At 51.1% G+C, this 22,927-nt stretch overlaps 1 protein-coding gene across 1 annotated transcript in view; it reads left to right on the top strand.

Moving 5' to 3' along the window:
• Window positions 1-22,927, top strand: part of LOC140409441 (disintegrin and metalloproteinase domain-containing protein 12-like) — a 587,674-nt gene that overhangs the window by 3,229 nt on the left and 561,518 nt on the right. The window contains exons 2-3 of the mRNA XM_072497874.1: window positions 13,848-13,990; window positions 21,235-21,311. Coding sequence (XP_072353975.1) covers window positions 13,848-13,990; window positions 21,235-21,311 — 220 coding nt within the window. The remainder of the gene's footprint in view (window positions 1-13,847; window positions 13,991-21,234; window positions 21,312-22,927) is intronic.

The following is a 22,927-nucleotide window of genomic DNA, read 5'->3' as shown; positions in this document are numbered from 1 at the left end:
ATTCCCCCAAATCACCTAATACATCCAGGAAATCTCCCCTCAGCACCCAACATCACCCCCACAATCGGCCCTCAACCCCAAAAAAATGACCTCCCAAAAGTCAACCGCTCAATCCCCCAAAAATGACCTCCCAAAAGTCAACCGCTCAATCCCCAAAACTACCTGATCAGTCACCCCCAGAAACACTCAAGCTTTCATAAATCAGCCCCTCAATTTTGTCAAAATGTAAACCCCTCAACCCAATAAAAACACCCCCTCAATCCAAAATAAATCACCCTCTAAATCCAAATTAAATCATCCCCGAATCCACAATAAATCACCCCTTCAATCAAAAATAAATCATCCCTGAATCCACATTAAATCACCCCAAAATCCAAAATAAATCACTCCCTCAATCCAAAATACATCACCCCCTCAATCCAAAATGAATCATCCCTGAATCCACATTAAATCACCCCCAAAATCCAAAATAAATCACCCCCTCAATCCAAAATAAATCACCCCTCAATCCAAAATAAATCATCCTCAATTCAAAATAAATCACCCCTTAATCCAAAATAAATCATCCCTCAATCCAAAATAAATCACCCCCTCAATCCAAAATAAATCATCCCTGAATCCAAAATAAATCACCCCCAAAATCCAAAATAAATCACCCCCTCAATCCAAAATAAATCATCCCTGAATCCAAAATAAATCATCCCCTCAATCCAAAATAAATCACCCCCTCAATCCAAAATAAATCATCCCTCAATCCAAAATAAATCATCCCTGGATCCAAAATAAATCATCCTCAATCCAAAATAAATCAACCCTCAATCCAAAATAAATCATAGAATCATAATCATAACATTTACAGTGCAGAAGGAGGCCATTCGGCCCATCGAGTCTGCACCGGCCCTTGGAAAGAGCACTCTATTTAAGCCACCTCCACCCTATCCCAGTAACCCCACCTAACCTTTTTTGGACACTAATGCCAATCCACATAACCTGCACATCTGTATACTGCGGGAGGAAACTGGAGCACCCGGAAAAAATCCCACGCAGACACCGGGAGAACCTCCCTCAATCCAAAATAAATCATCCCCTCAATCCAAAATAAATCATCCTCAATCCAAAATAAATCATCCCTCAAACCAAAATAAATCACCCCCTCAATCCAAAATAAATCACCCCCTCAATCCAAAATAAATCATCCCTGAATCCCAAATAAATCATCCCTGAATCCAAAATAAATAACCCCCAATCCAAAATACATCACCCCCTCAATCCAAAATACATCACCCCCTCAATCCAAAATAAATCACCCCCTCAATCCAAAATAAATCATCCCTGAATCCAAAATAAATCATCCCCTCAATCCAAAATAAATCACCCCCTCAATCCAAAATAAATCATCCCTGAATCCAAAATAAATCACCCCCTCAATCCAAAATAAATCACCCCCTCAATCCAAAATAAATAATCCCTGAATCCAAAATAAATCATCCCTGAATCCCAAATAAATCATCCCTGAATCCAAAATAAATCATCCCTCAATCCAAAATACATCACCCCCTCAATCCAAAATAAATCACCCCCTCAATCCAAAATAAATCATCCCTGAATCCAAAATAAATCATCCCTGAATCTCGACAACAAGGACTCCTACGTCAGACTCCTATTTATTGACGACAGCTCCGTCATCAAATCCATAATCTCAGCCAAGCTCATAGCAAAGCTCCAAAACCGAGGACTTGCTCCTCCCTCTGCAGCTGGGTCCTCGGCTTCCTGATCCATAGACCACAATCAGTAAGGATAAATGACACCTCCTCCACAATAGTCTGAGGACCCTTAAGGCTGCGTACTTAACCCCCTACTATACTCCCTGTACACACACGACTGCGTGGCAAAATGTGACTCCAAGTCCCTGCATGATTGGACAAGGACAGAGGCCGAGATTGTCAGACTGATGCACGATCAATTGCACAAAGACTAAAGTTGGGTGCAACTGTGGCTTTACTACAGTCAGATGCGTGGCCTCCTGCTGCAGCTGGCGAAATGGCAGGGCTCTGGAGGTCATGCATATTTATACAGTTCTCCGTGGGCGGAGCCAGCCGGCAGGAGCTACCGACGAGCCTGTAGTGCAGGTCCTACCTTACATCCCCTAATACAGTGGTTCACCACATTCACCCCCTGTTAAAAATGAGTCCGGCGGAGGTGACGTGAAACTATACACAATTAGTGCAATTATGTACAGTGGTAGGGAAAGAAAAGTCCATGTTGACAGTCCGTCATCGAAGCGGGCTGCGGGTAGCCATCAGATGCTTTGGGTGGCGAGCGTGTGCGGTTCCGATGGGATGTCCGGAGACCCTGTGGGGGACAAGGTGTGCACAATGCGGGGTTGGGACAAGATGGCGGCGCCCATGGGGTGCACGTGGCCGAAGGGGGCCAAGATGGCGGCGCCCATTGGTTGCACATGGACCCGGGAGGAGAAGATGGCGGCTCCCATTGTGCGTCTGGCGTGGGGGAGGGGGCGATAGCGGGCGCGATTGCAGCGACTGCGCGGGCCTGGCACACCGCCGCGAAGTGGCCGTTTTTACTGCAGGCTTTACAAACTGCAGTGCGGGCCGGGCAGTGTTGGCGGGGGTGCTTCTACTGACCGCAGAAGTAGCAGCGGGGACCCCCGGTGTGTGCGGATCGGCGTGCGGCACAGGCGTATTGGGAAGGCAGGGCCCCGGCTGAGGAGGTTGTCGGCGGGGCCCAGGAGGGGTAGAAGGAGTAGAAGGGTGGGCAGCGCGGCGGGAGGCGTACGATTGTACGTTACGGGATGCGAACCGTCATGGAGAGCACCAAGGTTTTCGTCTCCGCCAGTTTGAGCGTGGCCCCTTCCAGTAATCATTCTCAGATGCGGTCCGACGCAATCCCCATCACGAAGGCATCGCCCATGAGGAGATTCGCGTGTTTGGCGGCCGTTACCGCCTGACAGTCACAGTCCCGGACGAGTGGAATTAGGGCCCGCCAGAAGTCTTCGATGGACTCACCAGGTAGTTGTGAGCGGGTGGCCAGTACATGCCTGGCGAAGAGCGTGTTCGCCTTCTGCGCGTAGTGTTCCTTAAGGAGTTCCATTGCTTTTGTGTCTTTGATCAACGGGAACGCGCTGGAGCTCAGTCTGGAGTATGAGACGTTTATCTTCTGAGCCTCCGTTGGCTCGGGGTCCGCAGCCTTGATGTAGGCCTCAAAACATGCTAGCCAGTGAGTAAAGTCTTTTCTGGTGCGGGCGAGTGCGGATCCAGCTGCAGGCGATTGGGCTTAATTCTGATATCCATTCTGTGGAAAATCTGACTAATAAATTGATGCGCGATCAATTGCACAAAGACTAAAGTTGGGTACAACTGGCTTTATTACAGTCAGATGCGTGGCCTCCTGCTGCAGCTGGCGAAATGGCAGGGCACTGGAGGTCATGCATATTTATACAGTTCTCCCTGGGCGGAGCCAGCCGGCAGGCGCTACCGGCGAACCTGTAATGCAGGTCCTACCTTACATCTCCTATTACAGTGGTTCACCACACAGTCCTCTGGTGGCGGCCATAGAGTGATTGGTCGCTTATTTGTAGCTCCCGCTCGTGGTGGATCTTTGAGACCTTTTTCCCCGACTTATGGGGGATTGGGTCGGCAAAATAGGAGACTGGTGAGGTAGAGGTGAAGAATCCCCACCAGTGTCTGGATTTGTGGACCAAAAGTGGTCTGAAAAGGAGAGATTGTTGGTCAAAGAAGGGAGTGGAGTGGGCAGCACAGGAAAACATGCGAAGACTCTGGAGCTCGGATTGCCGGCCCAGTGGTCAACAGAGCAGGTGGTGAACTTCCTCCAGGAAAGCTTTGCTAAGCAAAGACAGGAGTACCTGGACCCGATTAAGACGGGGATTGATCGGTTGGAGCTAAGATTGGAAGCCCAGGGCCAGGTGATCCAGAAGGTGGAAGAGGCGGTGGCTGAGCACGAGGACCAGCGAACCGCGATGGCGGCGGAGGTGGAGCTGATGAAGGACCACCAGAAAAGGCTGCAAGAGAAAGTGGAGGATCTGAAGAACAGGTCGCGCAAGATCGTTGGCTTTCCGGAGGGCAGCGAGGGATCGGATTAAGGGGCATATGCAGCGCGTATGTTCGAGAAGCTGCTGGGGGAAGATGCGTTTACTCAGCCATTGGAGGTGGACAGGGCACACAGAGCGCTTATGAGGAAGCTGCCGATGAATGAGCCGCCGAGGGCGATGGTGGTACGAATGCACCAGTTCCTGGACAAGGAACAGATCTGGAGGTGGGCCAGGCAGACGAGGAACTGCAAAAGGGAAGATAACGAGCTGCGCATTTACCAGGACTTGGGTGCAGAACTGGCCAAAAGATGGGCAAGCTTCAATAAAGTTCAATCGATTCTCTTTAAGGTGGGGGTGAAGTTCGACATACTGTATCCAGCTCATTTGTGGGTCACTTACAAGGGCCAAGAACTTTATTTCGGATCGCCAGAAGAGGCGATGAACTTTGTAAAGGACAGGAGACTGGCAGGTAATGGGGGACATCAAACTTGGGGGTGAGTAATTCTGTACGAACTCCCTGCAGCAGAAGATATCCCACAATAAATGGAAAGGGCCAAGAAGGGGGGCCAGAGTACCGGAGGTTTGAATCCTCAACCCCTATGAGGAATGGACCCTGGACATTGCGTGGTTTATCAAGGATAGAGCAGCCACTGACAGTGAGGTTGGCCTGCGCCCAAAGGTGAGGGTCCACTGCCCCTTCACCCAGGTGACCTGTCTCAAGTGAGTTCATGTCAGGCAAAATGAGCCTTCCCTCTCACTGACCACATGCCCATTCTCTCACAGGATGTAAATTGTCCTGCAAGATCTTCATTTGAAGTGGCTGTTCCCCCCCCACCCCCAAAACACCACCTTGGAGGAGAGCTCTGTGGAGATCACCATTGAGGTGTCACAGCTGTCACCTCCATCTTTCACCAGCGCACGAGGGAACAAAAATGTATTATCTCCAAATTTGCAGATGAAAAAACGTTGGGCGGGAGGGTGAGCTGTGAGGGATGCAGAGATGCTTCATTGGGATTTGGACAGGCTGAGTGAGTGGGTACATGCATGGCAGATGCAGTATACTGCATGGTAGATGCAGTATATTGTGGATAAAAGATTATCCACTTTGGTAGCAAAAATAGGAAAATATTATTTGAATGGGTGTAAATTGAGAGAGGTGGATACTCAGCGAGACCTTGGTGTCCTCGTACATCAGACGCTGAAAGTAAGCACGCAGGTACAGCAGGCAGTAAAGAAGGCAAATGGTATGTTGGCCTTCATAGTGAGAGGATTTGAGTGTAGGAATAGAGATATTTTACTCCAATTGCCTGGGGCATTAGTGAGTCCACACCTGGAGTATTGTGTGTAGTTTTGGTGTCCTTATCTGAGGAAGGATGTTCTTGCTATGGAGGGAGTGCAGCAAATATTTACCAGGCAGGTTCCTGGGATAGCGGGACTGTCATAAGGAGAGACTAAGGTTTACCAGGGCAACATTCATGGACAGGCTCTGAGGCACAATCTGGGACTGGGAAACATTACTGAAAGGAAAGACAGCGGACAGGCAATGGCAGCATTCAAGGAACCAATAGGTGAATTCCAAAAGTTGTTTATTCCTATTTGGGGCAAGAGTCGAAAGGGAACTGTGGCCAAACCCTGGCTTACAAGGGAAATTAGAGACAGTATTAGATTCAAAGAAGAGGCAAACAAATTAACATGAAAAAGCAATAGGCCTGTGGATTGAGAAAAGTTTAAAATTCAGCAAAGGTAGACAAAGGGATTGATTAAGGGGAAAATACAATTTGAAAGTAAGCTAGCGGGGAACATAAAAACTGACTGTAAAACTTTCTACAGGTATGTGAAGAGAAAATGAGTGATGAAACCGAATGTAGTCCCTTTACAGTCTGAAACGGGAGAATTCATAACGGGGAATAAAGAAATGGCTGAGGAACTAAATTCATACTTTGCTTCTGTGTTCACAAAGGAAGATGGGAGCTAAATGGGCGTGGGGGCGCTAGGCATGGGAGAAATAGCGGGGTACAGCGCGGGGGGTACTGTGGACATAGTGGTGGCGGAGCTTGTGGGCGCAAGGTCTCGGAGGGAGACGGTATCCTGTCGACCATCGGGGTGCTCAACATAAGCGTAGTGCGGGTTTGAGTGCAGGAGCTGGACCCTTTCTACCAGGGGATCGGTCTTATGGGTCCGAACGTGTTTCCGGAAGAGAACCGGACCTGGTGTCAACAGCCAGGGTGGGAGCGAGGCCCCTGAGGTAGTCTCCCTAGGGAAAATAAACAAGCGGTCATGAGGAGTCTGGTTTGTGGCCGTGCATAGGAGGGACCAAAGAGCATGGAGCGCATCGGGGAGGACTTCCTGCCAGTGGGAAACCGGGAGATTCCTGGACCGTAGGGTCAGTAGGACGGTCTTCCAGACCGTCGCGTTCTCCCTCTCCACCTGTCCGTTTCACCGGGGGTTGTAACTGGTAGTCCTGCTCGAGGCGATGCCTTTACTGAGCAGGTACTGACGCAGTTCGTCGCTCATGAACGATGAGCCCCTGTCGCTGTGGACGTAGTTGGGGAAGCCAAACAGGGTGAAGACACTGTAGGGCTCTGATAACAGTGGGGGTGGTCATGTCGGGGCAAGGGATGGCAAACGGGAAACGGCAGAACTCATCAATAATATTGAGAAAGTAGGTATTGCGATTATTCGAGGGGAGGGGCCCTTTGAAATCGATACTGAGGCGTTCAAAGGGCCGGCACGCCTTCACCAGGTGGGCCTTATCTGGTCGATAGAAGTGCGGTTTACGCTCCGCACAGATTTGGGAGTCCCTGGTTACAGCTTTGATCTCCTCGGTGGAGTGGGGCAGGCTGCGGGCCTTGATATAATGGGCGAGCCGGGTGACCCCTGGGTGGCAGAGGTCGTCGTGGATAGCCCGTAGTCGGTCCTCTTGCGCACTGGCGCATGTGCCGCGGGACAGGGCATCTGAGGACTCGAGCTTCCCAGGACGATATACTATTCGTAATTATAGGTGGAGAGTTTGATCCTCCACCTCAAGATCCTATCGTTCTTGATTTTGCCCCGTTGCGTATTGTCGAACATGAAGGCTACCGATCGTTGGTCGGTGACGAGGGTAAACTTCCTACCAATGAGGTAGTGCCTCCAGTGCTGCACGGCTTCCATGATGGCTTGAGCCTCTTTTTCAACCGAGGAGTGTCGAAGTTCAGAGGCGGTGAGGGTGCGTGTAAAATACGCAACCGGTCAGCCTGCTTGATTGAGGGTGGCGGCTCTCCACCTGAAAGGGGACGGACTCGTCCACCGCGCACATCGCGGCTTTGGCGATGTCCGCCTTGATGCAGCTGAAGGCCTGGCGGGCCTCGGCTGCCAGAGGGAAAAGGGTGGCCTTAAATAGTGGGCGGGCTTTGTCCGCATACTGGGGGACCCACTGGGCGTAGTAGGGAAAAAATCCAAGGCACCTCTTGAGGGCCTTGGGACAGTGAGGGAGAGGGAATTGGAGGAGGGGGCGCATAAGGTCAGGGTCGGGCCCTAGGACTCCATTTTCCACGACGTAGCCGAGGATGGCTAGCCTGGTGGTGTGGAAAATGCATTTCTCCTTATTATAGGTGAGATTAATTTTCTGGGTGGTTTGGAGAAATCGGTGGAGGTTGGCGTCGTGGTCCTGCTGATCATGGCCGCAGATGGTGACGTTGTCCAAGTACGGAAATGTGGCCCGCAGCCCGTCCTGGTCCACCATTCGGTCCATTGCTCGATGGAACACCGAAACCTCATTCGTGACGCCAAAAGGGACCCGGAGGAAATGAAAAAGGTGGCCATCTGCCTCAAACGCCGTGTAGTGGCGATCCTCCGGATGGATTGGGAGCTGATGGTATGCAGACTTCAGATCCACCGTGGAGAACACGTGGTAGTGAGCGATCTGATTGACCATGTCTGCAATCCGAGGAAGGGGGTACGCATCAAGTTGCGTAAACCGGTTAATAGTCTGGCTGTAATCAACCACCATCCGGAGCTTCTCCCCGGTCTTGAGGACCACCACCTGAGCTCTCCAGGGGCTATTGCTGGCCTCTATGACTCCTTCCCGCAAGAGACACGGGACCTCAGACCTAATAACTATTCTGTCCTGCATGCTATATCGCCTTCTGTGAGTGGCTACTGGCTTGCAATCAGCGGTGAGTTTGCGAAGAGGGAAGGAGGGTCAACTTTCAGAGTGGCTAGGCTGCACACAGTGAGGGGGGGGCAGGGGTCCGCCAAAGCGAAGCGTCAGGCTCTTGAGATTACATTGAAAATCGAGCCCTAAAAGGACAGAGGTCTGGGAGCACGTACAGCTGGAAATTAATGTACTCAGCGCCCTGTACTGCTACGGTTACCGTAGTACACCCTCGGATTTGTACCGAGTGCGACCTGGAGGCGAGGGAAATTGTTTGTTGCGCCGGGAATATCGGGAGAGAGTAGCGGCTTACCAGATCCGGGTGGATGAAACTCTCGGTGCTCCCGGAGTCGAACAGGCAAGGTGTCTCGTACCCATTAACCCGGACAATCATCATTGAGCTCTTGAGATGCTTGGGTCGCGACTGGTCCAAGGTGACTGCGTTGAGTTGAGGGTAACCGGCGGCGTGGTCGGCTGTGCTGGGACGGCCCCCCGGTGACTGTCCGAGCAGGTCGTACACGTTGAGCAGCGTAGCAGATGGCGCCCAAGATGGTAGCCCCCATTGATCAAGCGTGGCGGACGTGGAGGAAGATGGCGTCCAAGATGGCCCCCATGGATCGCACGTGGCCGGCCGCGTGGGGGAGGATGGCCAAAAAGGCGGCCCCGTGAGTCGCACGTGCTGTGCGGAGTCGGCAGGCACGCTGTCACATTGCGAGGTCTGCGGGCCTGAGAGTCGGTAGTCCGGGTCTGAGAGTTCGCGTGCTTAGGCTTGGTGAGGCAGACCTTGGCGAAGTGCCCTTTTAAGCCGCAACTGTTGCAGTGCGCGTTGCGGGCCGGGCAGTGCTGTCGAAGCTGTTGAGGCTGGCCGCAAAAATAACAAGGCAACCCCCATGATGAGCGGGTGGGGCCTGGGGTAGTCTCTGGTCGGGAGCTCACGAGGGAGTCGAGTGTTCGGCCGGAAATGCAGTGAGGCTCTGGAAAGCGACCTCCAGTGAAGTCGCCAGTTTCACCGTCTCGTCCAAACATAGAACATAACTGGTGAATTAACTGTATTTACATTCACCACACTTCTGTCTTCACAAAGGAAGACATGAATAATGTACCGGAGGTTCTGAGAAACACAAGTTTCAGTGAGGAGCTGAAGAAAATTAGTATTAGTAGAGAAATGGTTTTGGGGAAATTCATGGAATTGAAGATGGTAACCAGGGCCTGACGATCTTCATCCCAGAGTATTTCAGGAAGTGGCCCGAGAAATAGTACATCCATTGGTGGTCATTTTCCAAAGTTTCTATGAGATCCTCCCTCACTCTTCTAAACTACAATAAATATAATCCTAACCAATTTAGTCTCTCCATATATGACAGTCTCACTATCCCAGGAATCAGCCTGGTAAACCTTAGTCTCTCATCATGACAGTCCTGCCATCTCAGGAATTTGCCTGGTGAACCTTCCCTCCATAGTAAGAACAATTCCCAATGTCCTGACGCAGAAGCCTCTGGAGCTCACTCCTTTTGCCCATCGACCCCCAAGGCCCATCAGGGAGGAGGAAGCACTGGAGGCCGACCTGGGGCCTGCTCTATGGAGGTGATGACAGTCTTCAGTTCTTCCGATTTCCCCCCTTCTGACACAGGCATATCAGAGTAGCTGGTCGAACAGGATGGCAGGGCGTTGCCAGTGACATTGGTAGGTCGCCTGGGGCCATCCAGCTCCAGGCCTTCCAGAGAGGGGGCATGAATGCCATAGGGTGGCTGAAGCAGGTGGCAGCCTCTACCTCTGATGTACATCCTGGTAACACACCGAGACGTAGCAGTAGACTACGAAAGATAAAGAAGAGCGAGGATCACTGAGTGGGCACTGTGTGGGGCGTCACCATCTAGCTCGGAGGAATGGAAATGTCAAATGTTCACTATTAAAACGTCTTACACCTCATACATGTGAAGCTGCACCGCCCCCCCCCCCCACCCCCTATTTCCTTCCGCTCTCCCCACACCCCCGCTCCCTGGGCACACTGGTCCAAGATCAAACGCCCCTGACGCAGACCCCGTTCCGAGGATGAGTGTGAGCGCGCTGTCAGCAGAAAGACAGGAGTCAGACTTCGGCATAAAGTGAGGAGCACCAGAGCTTTACACACAGCGAGTTATTACTCTCCTGCCTTGTGACCCGCTGACAGTGTCGGCACAGGCCCATCACCCCAGGCAGGGTGATGTTATACAGCTCCTTGGAGGGTGGAATAGGGTAGTCGGGGTGGGGTGGGAGTGTTGGGGAATGGGTGGGCAGGAGAGGAATGGGGGAAGGAGATTTGAGGGGATTGGGGGGTTAGGAGGGGTGGGGGCCGGGGGAGGGTGAGCTGACAAACAAAGCCTCGTTGAATTGGTCGAGGGTGAGAGCCTCCCTGGCCCTCCAGGAATGCCGGACTCTCATTGCCTCCTGTCCTCAATACTCCGGCACCTCCTGTGGCTCATTCCCAGGTTCGTCATTCCAGCCCCTCCTGGTCCGGCTCCTCAGGCAAGGCATCCCCCTCCTCCACCACATCACCTCCACAAGCTGGCACAGCAGACCACCACCTAGCGGACGGCTCTTTGGGGGGTGTACTGCAGTGCACTGATAGAGCAGTTCCAGGCAACCGAACCGCATTTTCCGCAGTCCAATACATGGGTGGCAACATGGGCCCCGTTATGTCGGGTCTCCACATTGGTCTACCACGCCTCTGAACTGGCGTCATCAGCAGGTACCTCATATCCCCCAAGAGCCAATCTGTCATCCAGGGGTGGTCCTTGAAGTCCTTGATCATTGACTGCCCCAGGATGGAGCTGTAATGGACACTTCCTGGGAGCGTGCATACATGTGCATGATCCGGTGGCGGTAATCACATATAAGTTGAAAATTCAGGGAGTGGAACCCTTTCCTGTTAATGAAGGACACATAGTCATACCATGGTGCGCGCAAGGCAACATGCGTGCCATCTATTGCGTTTGGACCTGGGGCATCCCGCCGATGGCAGAGAATCCTGCAGCATGGGCATCTTGGTGGGCCTGGTCTAGCTTAAAGTTGATATAGTCTGATGCCCAGGCATACAGGGCACCTGTTACCTCTCGGGTGCACTTGTGGGCTGTAGCTGCGGTCATGGCGCACAAGTCCCCGTGTGAGCTCTGGAATGAACTGGTTGTGGAGAAAGTCAGGGCTGCGGTGATCTACAAGGCTACCAAGGAGCTAATGTCCTCCTCCACAGGGAGCCAAGTCCGTGAAGACATGGGACGGGTACTGCACCGTTTCTTTGTTGAGACTGTCTTCTGTGGCATGTGCTGTCCGTCATCTCGTTAAAAGACCAACGAATCCTGTACACCTTGGACTGTCGCTGGCATCTCCCTCTGGGTTCCTCCTCAGCCTTGTAGGTGGCTGGGTCTTCAGGGTGTGTGGCGGCCCCCTGCACATGGGGTGCTGCCACCTTCTCTGGTGTCTGGCTGCCTGGGCTGCCATCAGCACATCGCCTACAGCTCTGCGGGACAGACAACCTCTTCCATATTCTGTATATCTGTAAAAAATTGGAGAAGGAGAGACACCGACAATGGGGAGGCGGTGGTGTAGTGGTATTGTCACTAGACGCGTAACCCAGAGATCCAGAGTACTTTGGGGTCCCAGTTTCAAATCCCACCACTGCAGATGATAAAATTTGAATTAATGAAAACCATTGCCGATTGTCGTAAAAACCCATCTGGTTCACTAATGTCCTTTAGGAAAGGAAATCTGCCATCCTTACCTGGTCTGGCCGATATAGAACTCCGGACCCACAGCAGTGGATTTGAATCTCAACTGTCCCTCAAAGGCAATTAGGGATGGGCAGTAAATGCTGGCACAGTGCGCGATGCCCTCATCCCATGAACGAAAAAAAAAAAAAATCAGGGTTTCCACCCCGGGACCCTCAATTCCCCCCAGCCTCCCCCACCCTTACATGCCCTGCCTTCTCTCAGACTGCCATCTACCGAGCCAGTTGGCCACCGTGCTTGAAAGCCTTGCTCTGCACACCCACTCCCGGCCATAGCAGGAGCCCCAGACCCCTGCCGGGAATTAACAAGACCAATTCTTCATGAGCAACAAGCCTTCAGCTGTGAATCTTGAGGCTTCTCACGATCAAAGGGAGTTTAAGTGCCCTCCAAAATAGAACCAAGAGCCGAGCTCTGTCCTGGAAATGCTTGGTAGACAGGCGGCAGCTGTGGTTGCCTCTGTTATGGGTCTCCACAATATTTAAAGATGGATTGAAGGCCTCAAAGAAGAAAATCCCCTTGTCCCCAACCTGGAATACATCAGCCCTCCCACCAAGCTTAACCCCCCTGAACAATTTAGTTATTTTTAAAAACATGACAAATCACCTCTTAGTGGCCAAAAGGTTAGGTGGGGTTACTGGGATAGGGTGGAGGAGTGGCCTTAAGTAGAGTGCTCTTTCTAAGGACCGGTGCAGACTCGATGGGCTGAATAGCCTCCTTCTGCACTGTAAATTTTGTGATTCATCTCTATTGTCATGGGAGTGTCCCTTTTAGAAATGTTTTGTCTCATCACATGACTTCAGTGATGTCATTGTGTGGGTGGAGCTGGGCTGTGGTTCTGGGTATTACTTTTGTTTTTGAGCTGGGAGCTGTTGTGCGGCTCTGGGTTTTGCTTTTGTTTTCACATTTTGATGCCAAATTCAGACAGAGAAGTCTTGTCCTGTCTCTCTCGCTGCATGTTAAAAGCTGTTTCCAGATCACTTGATCACTTGAAAAGAAATAACTGCTTTCTGGAAGGAATTCACACCTGATGATTTGAAAAGAAACCAAGAGCATCTATACAAGGTTTTGAGTGCTGGGGGCTGGGCCACACCTTTGAAAGTACCTGTTTATGGGATGTTGTTATTAAATTGAAACAGCTTAGGGGAATTTATTAAGGGTTATATATAGAGTTCTGTAGCTGTGTGGGGTATTTATGTTGGTAGTTGATAAAAATGCTGACTGTGTGTTTATAAAAATGTTAACTAAATTCGCAGAATATAGTTTGTTTTTGATTAAAAGTGCTGAAGGCCTGTGTTGAATAACAGCTGAAAGGCAGTCCCGTGTGCTCATCGTAACAAAATCAATAAACAGTTGTAGGTCAGGTGAACTCCATGATATACTTTGGAGTTTTCTAAGCCCTGGCTCATAACACTGTGCTACTTTCTCCACCTCCTCCTCCTTCCTTGAATCCCCTTTATTTCCTCCATCTCTTTCAACGTCCCTTTAACCTCCTTCAACCCTTACTTCTCAATTCTCCCCTCACTAAATCTTTCCAATGCCCACATTGCCTGCTATTTTCTTTCTCCTCTTCCTTGTTTCTTCCTCATGCTCATGTCTGTTTCTCCCGAAACTCCCTTTGCCTCGATGATTGGGGACTGCTATGATTTCCCCCTTTTGATCCACTTGGCCTTTCATGCCGTACATGACCTGAGATTCACAAGTTAGTTTGAAGGCCGACAAAACCCAGCTTGATGGTGCACGTAATTCTGCAAGAGGTATATTGTGACATCACTCAATCATCCTTTACCACTGTTTTAGTAAGAATCGAAGCGGATGCTTTATCGTCCTCAATTATCATTATTCACAGTTCAAATTAACATTCTCATCTGTACTTGTATAATAGTGACGTGGTTTTCTGGCATTGAAACTGGAGATGGTTTCCTGAAACATCAAGTAAAGCTCCGTCAAGAACTTAATCAGTACAGAATCATCTCTCCATTTATTGTGTCAGGAGGACAGATGTGGAATATGGATCTTTTACAACAGGTAAGGAAACAATGAGGGAGAACATATCAATGTTATTGCAAATTTACTTACTGATCTATTTTATTTAACAGTGGAATTGAATCATAGAATCTGTACAGTGCAGAAGGAGGCCATTCAGCCCATCAAGTCTGCACTTACCCTCTGAAAGAGCACCATATCTCACTCTATCCCCGTAACCCTACCTAACCTGTACATCCCTGGATATAAGGGGCAATTTGTATCATGGCCAATCCACCTAACCTGCACATTTTTGAACTGTGGGAGGAAACCGGAGCACCCAGAGGAAGCCCGCGGAGACACTGGGAGAACGTGCAGACACCACACAGACAGTCACCCAAGGCCGGAATTGAACCCTGGCACTGTGAAGGAGCAGTGCTAACCACTGTGTCACCGTGCTGCCCTGGCGCTGTGAGGCAGCAGTGCTAACCACTGTGTCACCGTGCTGCCCTGGCGCTGTGAGGCAGCAGTGCTAACCACTGTGCCACCGTGCTGCCCTGGCGCTGTGAGACAGCAGTGCTAACCACTGTGCCACCGTGCTGCCCTGGTGCTGTGAAGCAGCAGTGCTAACCACTGTGCCACCATGCGGCCCTGGCGCTGTGAGGCAGCAGTGCTAACCACTGTGCCACCGTGCTGCCCTGGTGCTGTGAGGCAGCAGTGCTAACTACTGTGTCACCATCCTGCCCTGGTATTGTGAAACAGCAGTGCTAACCACCATGTCACCGTGCTGCCCTTGCGCTGTGAGGCAGCAATGCTAACCACTCTGCCACCGTGCTGCACTGCCCTGTGAGACAGCAGTGCTAGCCACTGTGTCATCGTGCTACCCTGGCGCTGTGAGGCAGCAGTGCTAACCACTGTGTTACCGTGCTGCCCTGGTGCTGTGAAGCAGCAGTGCTAACCACTGTGCCACCATGCTATCCTGGCGCTGTGAGGCATCAGTGCTAACCACTGTGTCGTCGTGCTGCCCTGGCGCTGTTAGGCAGCAGTGCTAACCACTGTGCCACTGTGCTGCCCTGGCGCTGTGAGGCAGCAGTGCTAACCACTGTGTCACCGTGCTGCCCTGGCGCTGTGAGGCAGCAGTGCTAACCACTGTGCCACTGTGCTGCCCTGGCGCTGTGAGGCAGCAGTGCTAACCACTGTGTCACCGTGCTGCCATGGCACTGTGAGGCAGCAGTGCTAACCACTGTGCCGTCGTGCTGCCCTGGCGCTGTGAGGCAGCAGTGCTAACCACTGTGTCACCGTGCTGCCCTGGCGCTGTGAGGCAGCAGTGCTAACCACTGTGTCGTCGTGCAGCCCTGGCGCTGTGAGGCAGCAGTGCTAACCACTGTGTCACCGTGCTGCCCTGGCGCTGTGAGGCAGCAGTGCTAACCACTCTGCCACCGTGCTGCCCTGGCGCTGTGAGGCAGCAGTGCTAACCACTGTGCCACCATGCTGCCCTGGCGCTGTGAGGCAGCAGTGCTAATCACTGTGTCACCGTGCTGCCCTGGCGCTGTGAGGCAGCAGTGCTAACCACTGTGTCGTCATGTTGCCCTGGCTAGGAGGCAGCAGTGCTAACCACTGTGTCACCGTGCTGCCCTGGTGCTGTGAGGCAGCAGTGCTAACCACTGTGTCGTCATGTTGCCCTGGCTAGGAGGCAGCAGTGCTAACCACTGTGTCACCGTGCTGCCCTGGCTAGGAGGCAGCAGTGCTAACCACTGTGTCGTCATGCTGCCCTGGCACTGTGAGGCAGCAGTGCTAACCACTGTGTCACCGTGCGGCCCTGCGCTGTGAGGCAGCAGTGCTAACCACTGTGTCACCGTGCTGCCCTGGCTAGGAGGCAGCAGTGCTAACCACTGTGTCACCGTGCTGCCCTGGCTAGGAGGCAGCAGTGCTAATCACTGTGTCGCCGTGCGGCCCTGCGCTGTGAGGCAGCAGTGCTAACCACTGTGTCACCGTGCGGCCCTGCGCTGTGAGGCAGCAGTGCTAACCACTGTGTCTCCGTGCGGCCCTGCGCTGTGAGGCAGCAGTGCTAACCACTGTGTCACCGTGCGGTCCTGCGCAGTGAGGCAGCAGTGCTAACCACTGTGTCACCGTGATGCCCTGGTGCTGTGAGGCAGCAGTGCTAACCACTGTGTCACCGTGCGGCCCTGCGCTGTGAGGCAGCAGTGCTAACCACTGTGTCATCGTGCGGCCCTGCGCTGTGAGGCAGCAGTGCTAACCACTGTGTCACCGTGCTGCCCTGGCTAGGAGACAGCAGTGCTAACCACTGTGTCACCGTGCTGCCCTGGCTAGGAGGCAGCAGTGCTAATCACTGTGTCACCGTGCGGCCCTGCGCTGTGAGGCAGCAGTGCTAACCACTCTGTCACCGTGCGGCCCTGCGCTGTGAGGCAGCAGTGCTAATCACTGTGTCACCGTGCTGCCCTGCGTTGTGAGGCAGCAGTGCTAATCACTGTGTCACCGTGCTGCCCTGCGTTGTGAGGCAGCAGTGCTAATCACTGTGTCACCGTGCGGCCCTGCGCTGTGAGGCAGCAGTGCTAATCACTGTGTCACCGTGCGGCCCTGCGCTGTGAGGCAACAGTGTTAACCACTGTGTCACCGTGCGGCCCTGCGCTGTGAGGCAGCAGTGCTAATCACTGTGTCACCGTGCGGCCCTGCGCTGTGAGGCAGCAGTGCTAATTACTGTATCACCGTGCGGCCCTGCGCTGTGAGGCAGCAGTGCTAACCACTGTGTCACCGTGCGGCCCTGCGCTGTGAGGCAGCACTGCTAACCACTGTGTCACCGTGCGGATCTGCGCTGTGAGGCAGCAGTGCTAATCACTGTGTCACCGTGCGGCCCTGCGCTGTGAGGCAGCAGTGCTAATCACTGTGTCACCGTGCGGCCCTGCGCTGTGAGGCAGCAGTGCTAACCACTGTGTCACCGTGCGGCCCTGCGCTGTGAGGCAGCAGTGCTAATCACTGTGTCACCGTGCGGCCCTGCGCTGTGAGACAGCAGTGCTAACCACTGTGTCACCGTGCGGCCCTGCGCTGTGAGGCAGCAGTGCTAACCACTCTGTCACCGTGCGGCCCTGCGCTGTGAGACAGCAGTGCTAACCACTGTGTCACCGTGAGGCCCTGCGCTGTGAGGCAGCAGTGCTAACCACTGTGTCACCGTGCGGCCCTGCGCTGTGAGGCAGCAGTGCTAACCACTCTGTCACCGTGCTGCCCTGCGCTGTGAGGCAGCACTGCTAACCACTGTGTCACCGTGCGGATCTGCGCTGTGAGGCAGCAGTGCTACACACTGTGTCACCGTGCGGCCCTGCGCTGTGAGACAGCAGTGCTAACCACTGTGTCACCGTGCGGCCCTGCGCTGTGAGACAGCAGTGCTAACCACTGTGTCACCGTGCGGTCCTGTGCAGTGAGGCAGCAGTGCTAACCACTCTGTCACCGTGCGGCCCTGCGGGTTTGTTGCAATTTGGCTGAAATTTAGTTCTAATCAGGCCTTGTTCCCTTGAATTGGGAATGCCAAAGTCAATCTAAATGTATATAAAATGTGTCAGTTCTTTGGCAGTGTTATATATCTATTTTTTGTTTCAAGGTTATTGCATATGGGAATATCAGGGACTGCAACATTTCACCATCACCTTCTCAAGGGCAGCTTGGGCTGGCAATAAATGCTGACATAGCCAGCAATGCTCACATCCAGTAAATGAATAAAAGGAAATGCTTCACCACCTTCTCAAGCAGTGCATTTGTACCCGCTGCAGGATTAGTGATATCTCCCAGCGTTCCATACTGGGGAGACAACTTTCCACCATTCCGTATTTATAAAGGAACTTTGAATGTTATCTTGAATCTGCTTTAAGTACCCTTTCAGGAATTGTATTCCAGATGCAACAACTCGCTGTGTTTTATAAAAATGTTTCCCTTTGTCAATTCTGGCTGAGGTGGGAAACCTCACAAGAAGGTTGTGGATGAGCACTTGAACTATCACAACATTCAAGGGTCAAGTGCTGGAAAGTGGGATTAGTGTAGATTTAGTGTTGTTTTGTTAGTACAAACTCAATAGGCCGAAGGGCCTCAGCTGCACTGTATGACTCTCTGACTTGTTTGAGGCTGGCGGGGTAGATGAATGTTGTGGGCGCCCACTTTTGTGACTTGCACATAGCTCGCCCTCAGCACAGGGCAGTCCACCTCCTCAGCAAGCTCCAGCCCGATGGAGTTAGCACTTCTGCCTCACGGCACTGAGGACCCAGGTTCGATCCCAGGGTCTCTGTGTGGAGTTTATACATTCTCCCCGTTTCTGCGTGGGTTTCACCTCACAACCTAAAGATGTGAAGGGTATAATAATAATCTTTATTGTCACAAATAGGCTTACATTAACACTGCAATGAAGTTACTGTGAAAATCCCCTAGTCGCCACATTCCGGCGCCTGTTCGGGTACACAGGGAGAATTCACAATGTCCAATTCACCTAACAGCACGTCTTTCGGGACTTGTGGGAGGAAACCGGAGCACCCGGAGGAAACCCACGCAGACACGGGGAGAACGTGCAGACTCCACACAGACAGTGACCCAAGCCGGGAATCGAACCCGGGTCACTAACGCTGTGAAGCAACAGTGCTAACCACTGTGCTACCATGCCAGGTAGGTGGATTGGCCACGCTAAATCGACCCTTAATTGGAAATTTAAAAAAAAAGATATCTCGCCGATGCTGGTAGTGAGCTACTCTCCACTATAAAAGCTCGCAAAATTGTTACAATTATATCGAACGTTGGTTAGGCCACATTTGGAATACGGTGTCCAATTCTGGTCACTGCACCACCAGAAGGACATGGAGGCTTTGGTGAAAGTACAGAATAGTAATAAGGAGAGATTGAATAAACTGGGATTGTTCTCCCGAGAGAGACGATGGCTGAGTGATGACCTGATAGAAGTTTATAAAATTATTAGGGGTATAGATAGGATGAACAGTTGGAGGCTTTTTCCCAGGGTGGAAATGACAATTACAAGGGGGCACAAGTTCAAGGTGAGGGGGGAAAGGTTCAGTGGAGCTGTGCGGGGGAAGTTTTATACACAGAGGTGGTGGCCTGGAATGCACGGCCCAGTGAGGTGGTTGAGGCAGACACGTAGCGACCTTTAAGACTTATCTGGATAGGCACATGAACAGACGGGGTATAGAAGGATACGGGCGGTTGGTCTAGATAGGACACGTGATCGGCGCAGGCTTGGAGGGCCGAAGAGCCTGTTCCTGTGCTGTATTGTTCTTTGTTTTGGGATGGTGTTTGTTGGTTGTTCTGGGGAGATGTCCCATGGTGGAGTTGGTGAAGGTCACTACTGCACTTATCCAGTTAGTTTTAATTTTTCTTTGTAGCTGTAACTATCAGCCGGAACCATTCGAAGTTTGTGATTTAAGTCGTACTTTAAGATGATTCTGATTGCAGGGCAATAGCCCAAAGAAAGTTTGAATTCCAGCCAATTGCTCTGCACTCCTTCTCTGGGGACTTTCGGGAAGTGGCAGGATCCTCAGCACATCTTTGGAGTAGCGCGCAGCAAAGACACCCTGCAGCTGAGGACGGTTTAAGTCTTGACATTTGAAAATGAAAAGAAATGAAAATGAAAATCGTTTATTGTCACAAGGAGGCTTCAAATGAAGTTACTGTGACAAGCCCCTAGTCGCCACATTCCGGTGCCTGTTCGGGGAGGCTGGTACGGGAATTGAACCGTGCTGCTGGCCTGCCTTCAAAGCCAGCGATTTAGCCCTGTGCTAAACCAGCCCCATTTATAATGAATGCCAGTTTATAAAAGTAACTGGTCTGACGGATAAAGATTTACCAGACTGATTCCAGGGATGGAGGTTTACCAGACTGATTCCAGGGATGGAGGTTTACCAGACTGATTCCAGGGATGGAGGTTTACCGGACGGATTCCAGGGATGGAGGTTTACCAGACGGATTCCAGGGATGGAGGTTTACCAGACGGATTCCAGGGATGGAGGTTTACCAGACTGATTCCAGGGATGGAGGTTTACCAGACTGATTCCAGGGATGGAGGTTTACCAGACTGATTCCAGGGATGGAGGTTTACCAGACTGATTCCAGGGTTGGAGGTTTACCAGACTGATTCCAGGGATGGAGGTTAACCAGACTGATTCCAGGGATGGAGGTTTACCAGACTGATTCCAGGGATGGAGGTTTACCAGACTGATTCCAGGGATGGAGGTTTACCAGACTGATTCCAGGGATGGGGGTTTACCAGACTGATTCCAGGGATGGAGGTTTACCAGACTGATTCCAGGGATGGAGGTTTACCAGACTGATTCCAGGGATGGAGGTTAACCAGACTGATTCCAGGGATGGAGGTTTACCAGACTGATTCCAGGGATGGAGGTTTACCAGACTGATTCCAGGGATGGAGGTTTACCAGACTGATTCCAGGGATGGAGGTTTACCAGACTGATTCCAGGGATGGAGGTTTACCAGACTGATTCCAGGGATGGGGGTTTACCAGACTGATTCCAGGGATGGAGGTTTACCAGACTGATTCCAGGGATGGAGGTTTACCAGATTGATTCCAGGGATGAAGGTTTACCAGACTGATTCCAGGGATGGAGGTTTACCAGACTGATTCCAGGGATGGCGGGATTGTCATATGAGGAGAGATTTACTAGGTTGGGATTGATCTCGCTGGAGTTCAGAGAATGAGCGGGGATCTTACAGAGACTTATAAAATTCTAACAGGACTAAACAGGGTAGATGCAGGGAAGATGTTACCAATGATGGATGTGTCCAGAACCAGGGGTCACAGCCTGAGGATTCAGGGTAAACCATTTCGGACAGAGATAAGGAGACATTTCTTCACACAAAGAGTGGTGAGCCTGTGGAATTCATTACCACAGGAAGTGGTTGATGCTAGAACTTTGCATATATTCAAGAGGCGGCTGGATATAGCACTTGGGGAGAATGGGATCAAAGGCTATGGGGAGACAGCAGGATTAGGCTATTGTGTTGGATGATCAGCCATGATCGTGATGAATGGCGGACCAGACTTGAAGGGCCAAAAGGCCTCCTCCTGCTCCTATCTTCTATGTATCTATGTAAAATTGAAGGATCTGTTATAACAAAGATTAATAAAGAATAACAAGCATGTGATCAGTTGCTTAAGTCTCTGGAGTGACAGATGAAATGTGGTCAGTGAGGGCTGTAGAGTGCACTTCTGTATATCAGGCAAGTGTAGACCAACTGTTCGTCCATGTCACTAAAATTAATAAGAGAGAATTTATTTTGATCAGAGTGACTATACAGATGAACTCCAGGTTTGGGTGGAAATAGAAGAACAGCACTTAACTCTCGACCTTCGAAGAAATCGGTAAGTAAAGCCAGTTTCTAACTATACTGTACTTTTTATAAGCAAGCGCAGTAATGCACTGTGCAAGATTTGACATATGCATCAAGAATGAAATGTTTATGATCCTCTTCCATCCCAATTTAAAATGGGGGAAGAGGGGAAGTGACTGTTCCGGGCCCATTGCCAGATGTTCCGGTCAGCCTCGGGGAAGATTTGCTTATTGAGTTCCCATCCCATGTTTTATAGAGGGTTTTGTCAAAGAGGAGATTCAATGTGTTGGGTGACTTCTCATGTATGCCGAGCTTGGTAAACTCATTCAACATGACCATGGCTGAGACTCGGCTTCAACTCCACTTTTCCACCACTCCACATATCATTTCATCCTCAGAGATCTGCCTATCCCAGCCTTCAATATATTCCTCTTTCTGTGGTAGAATGCCAAAGATTCACAACCCTTTGAGTGAAGAAATTGCTAGTGGAAATAATCTCTCAGTGTGCATTAAGCCCTTTCAAAATTTTCCATGTTTCAATGAGATCACCTTTCAGTCTTCTAAACCTCAGAGAATATAGACCCAATTTACTCTGGCTCTCATAGGGAAACCCCTGCATCCCAGGGATCAATTTAGTCAATGTACCCTGTACTCCTCTGGTGCAAGTACGTCCTTCCTTATCAAGACAAAAATTGCACACAATCTTCAAATGTAGCCTGACCAAAGATCTGTACAATTGCAATAAGTCATCTTTATTCTTGTACTCCAATCCTCTTATAATAAAGGGCAACACGTTGGCAGCACGGTAGCACAGTGGTCAGTGCGGAGTCTGCAAGTTCTCCCCGTGTCTGCGTGGGTTTGCTCCGGGTGCTCCAGTTTCCTCCCACAGTCCAAAGATGTGCGGGTTAGGTGGATTATCCATACTAAATTGCCCTTAGTGTACAAAAAGGTTAAAAGGGGGTTACTGGGTTACAGGGATGGGGTAGAGATGTGGGCTTGAGTAGGGTGCTCTTTGTAAGGGCCGGTGCAGACTCGATGGGCTTAATGGCTTCCTTCTGCACTGTAAATTCTATGATTTTATGATTCTATGAACATGCCATTTGCCTTACTCGTCACTTTCTGTACCTGCATGATACTTTGAGTTCCTTATACGAGAGCATCCAAAAGACCACAACACATAGCAGCAGAATTAGGCCTCTCGGCCTATCGAATCTGCTCCGCCGTTCAATCATGGCTGATATTTTTCTCATCCCCATTTTCCTGTCTTCTCCCCATAACCCCTGATCCCCTTATTAATCAAGAACCTATCTATCTCTGTCTTAAAGACACTCAGTGAATTGGCCTCCACAGCCTTCTGCGGCAAAGAGTTCCACAGATTCACCACCCTCTGGCTGAAGAAATTCCTCCTCATCTCTGTTTTAAAGGATCGCCCCTTTAATCTGAAATGGTGTCCTCTGGTTCTAGTTTTTCTTACAAGTGGAAACATCCTCTCCACGTCCACTCTATCCAGGCTTCGCAGTATCCTGTAAGTTTCAATAAGATCCCCCCTCATCCTTCTAAACTCCAACGAGTACAGGCCCAGAGTCCTCAATCGTTCCTCATACGACAAGTTCTTCATTCCAGGGACCATTCTTGTGAACCTCATCT

This window comes from Scyliorhinus torazame, chromosome 3, assembly GCF_047496885.1.
Source record: "Scyliorhinus torazame isolate Kashiwa2021f chromosome 3, sScyTor2.1, whole genome shotgun sequence".
Lineage (NCBI taxonomy): Eukaryota > Metazoa > Chordata > Chondrichthyes > Carcharhiniformes > Scyliorhinidae > Scyliorhinus > Scyliorhinus torazame.
The sequence above is the reverse complement of the archived record's forward strand: the minus strand, read 5'-3'. Positions and strand labels throughout refer to the sequence as shown.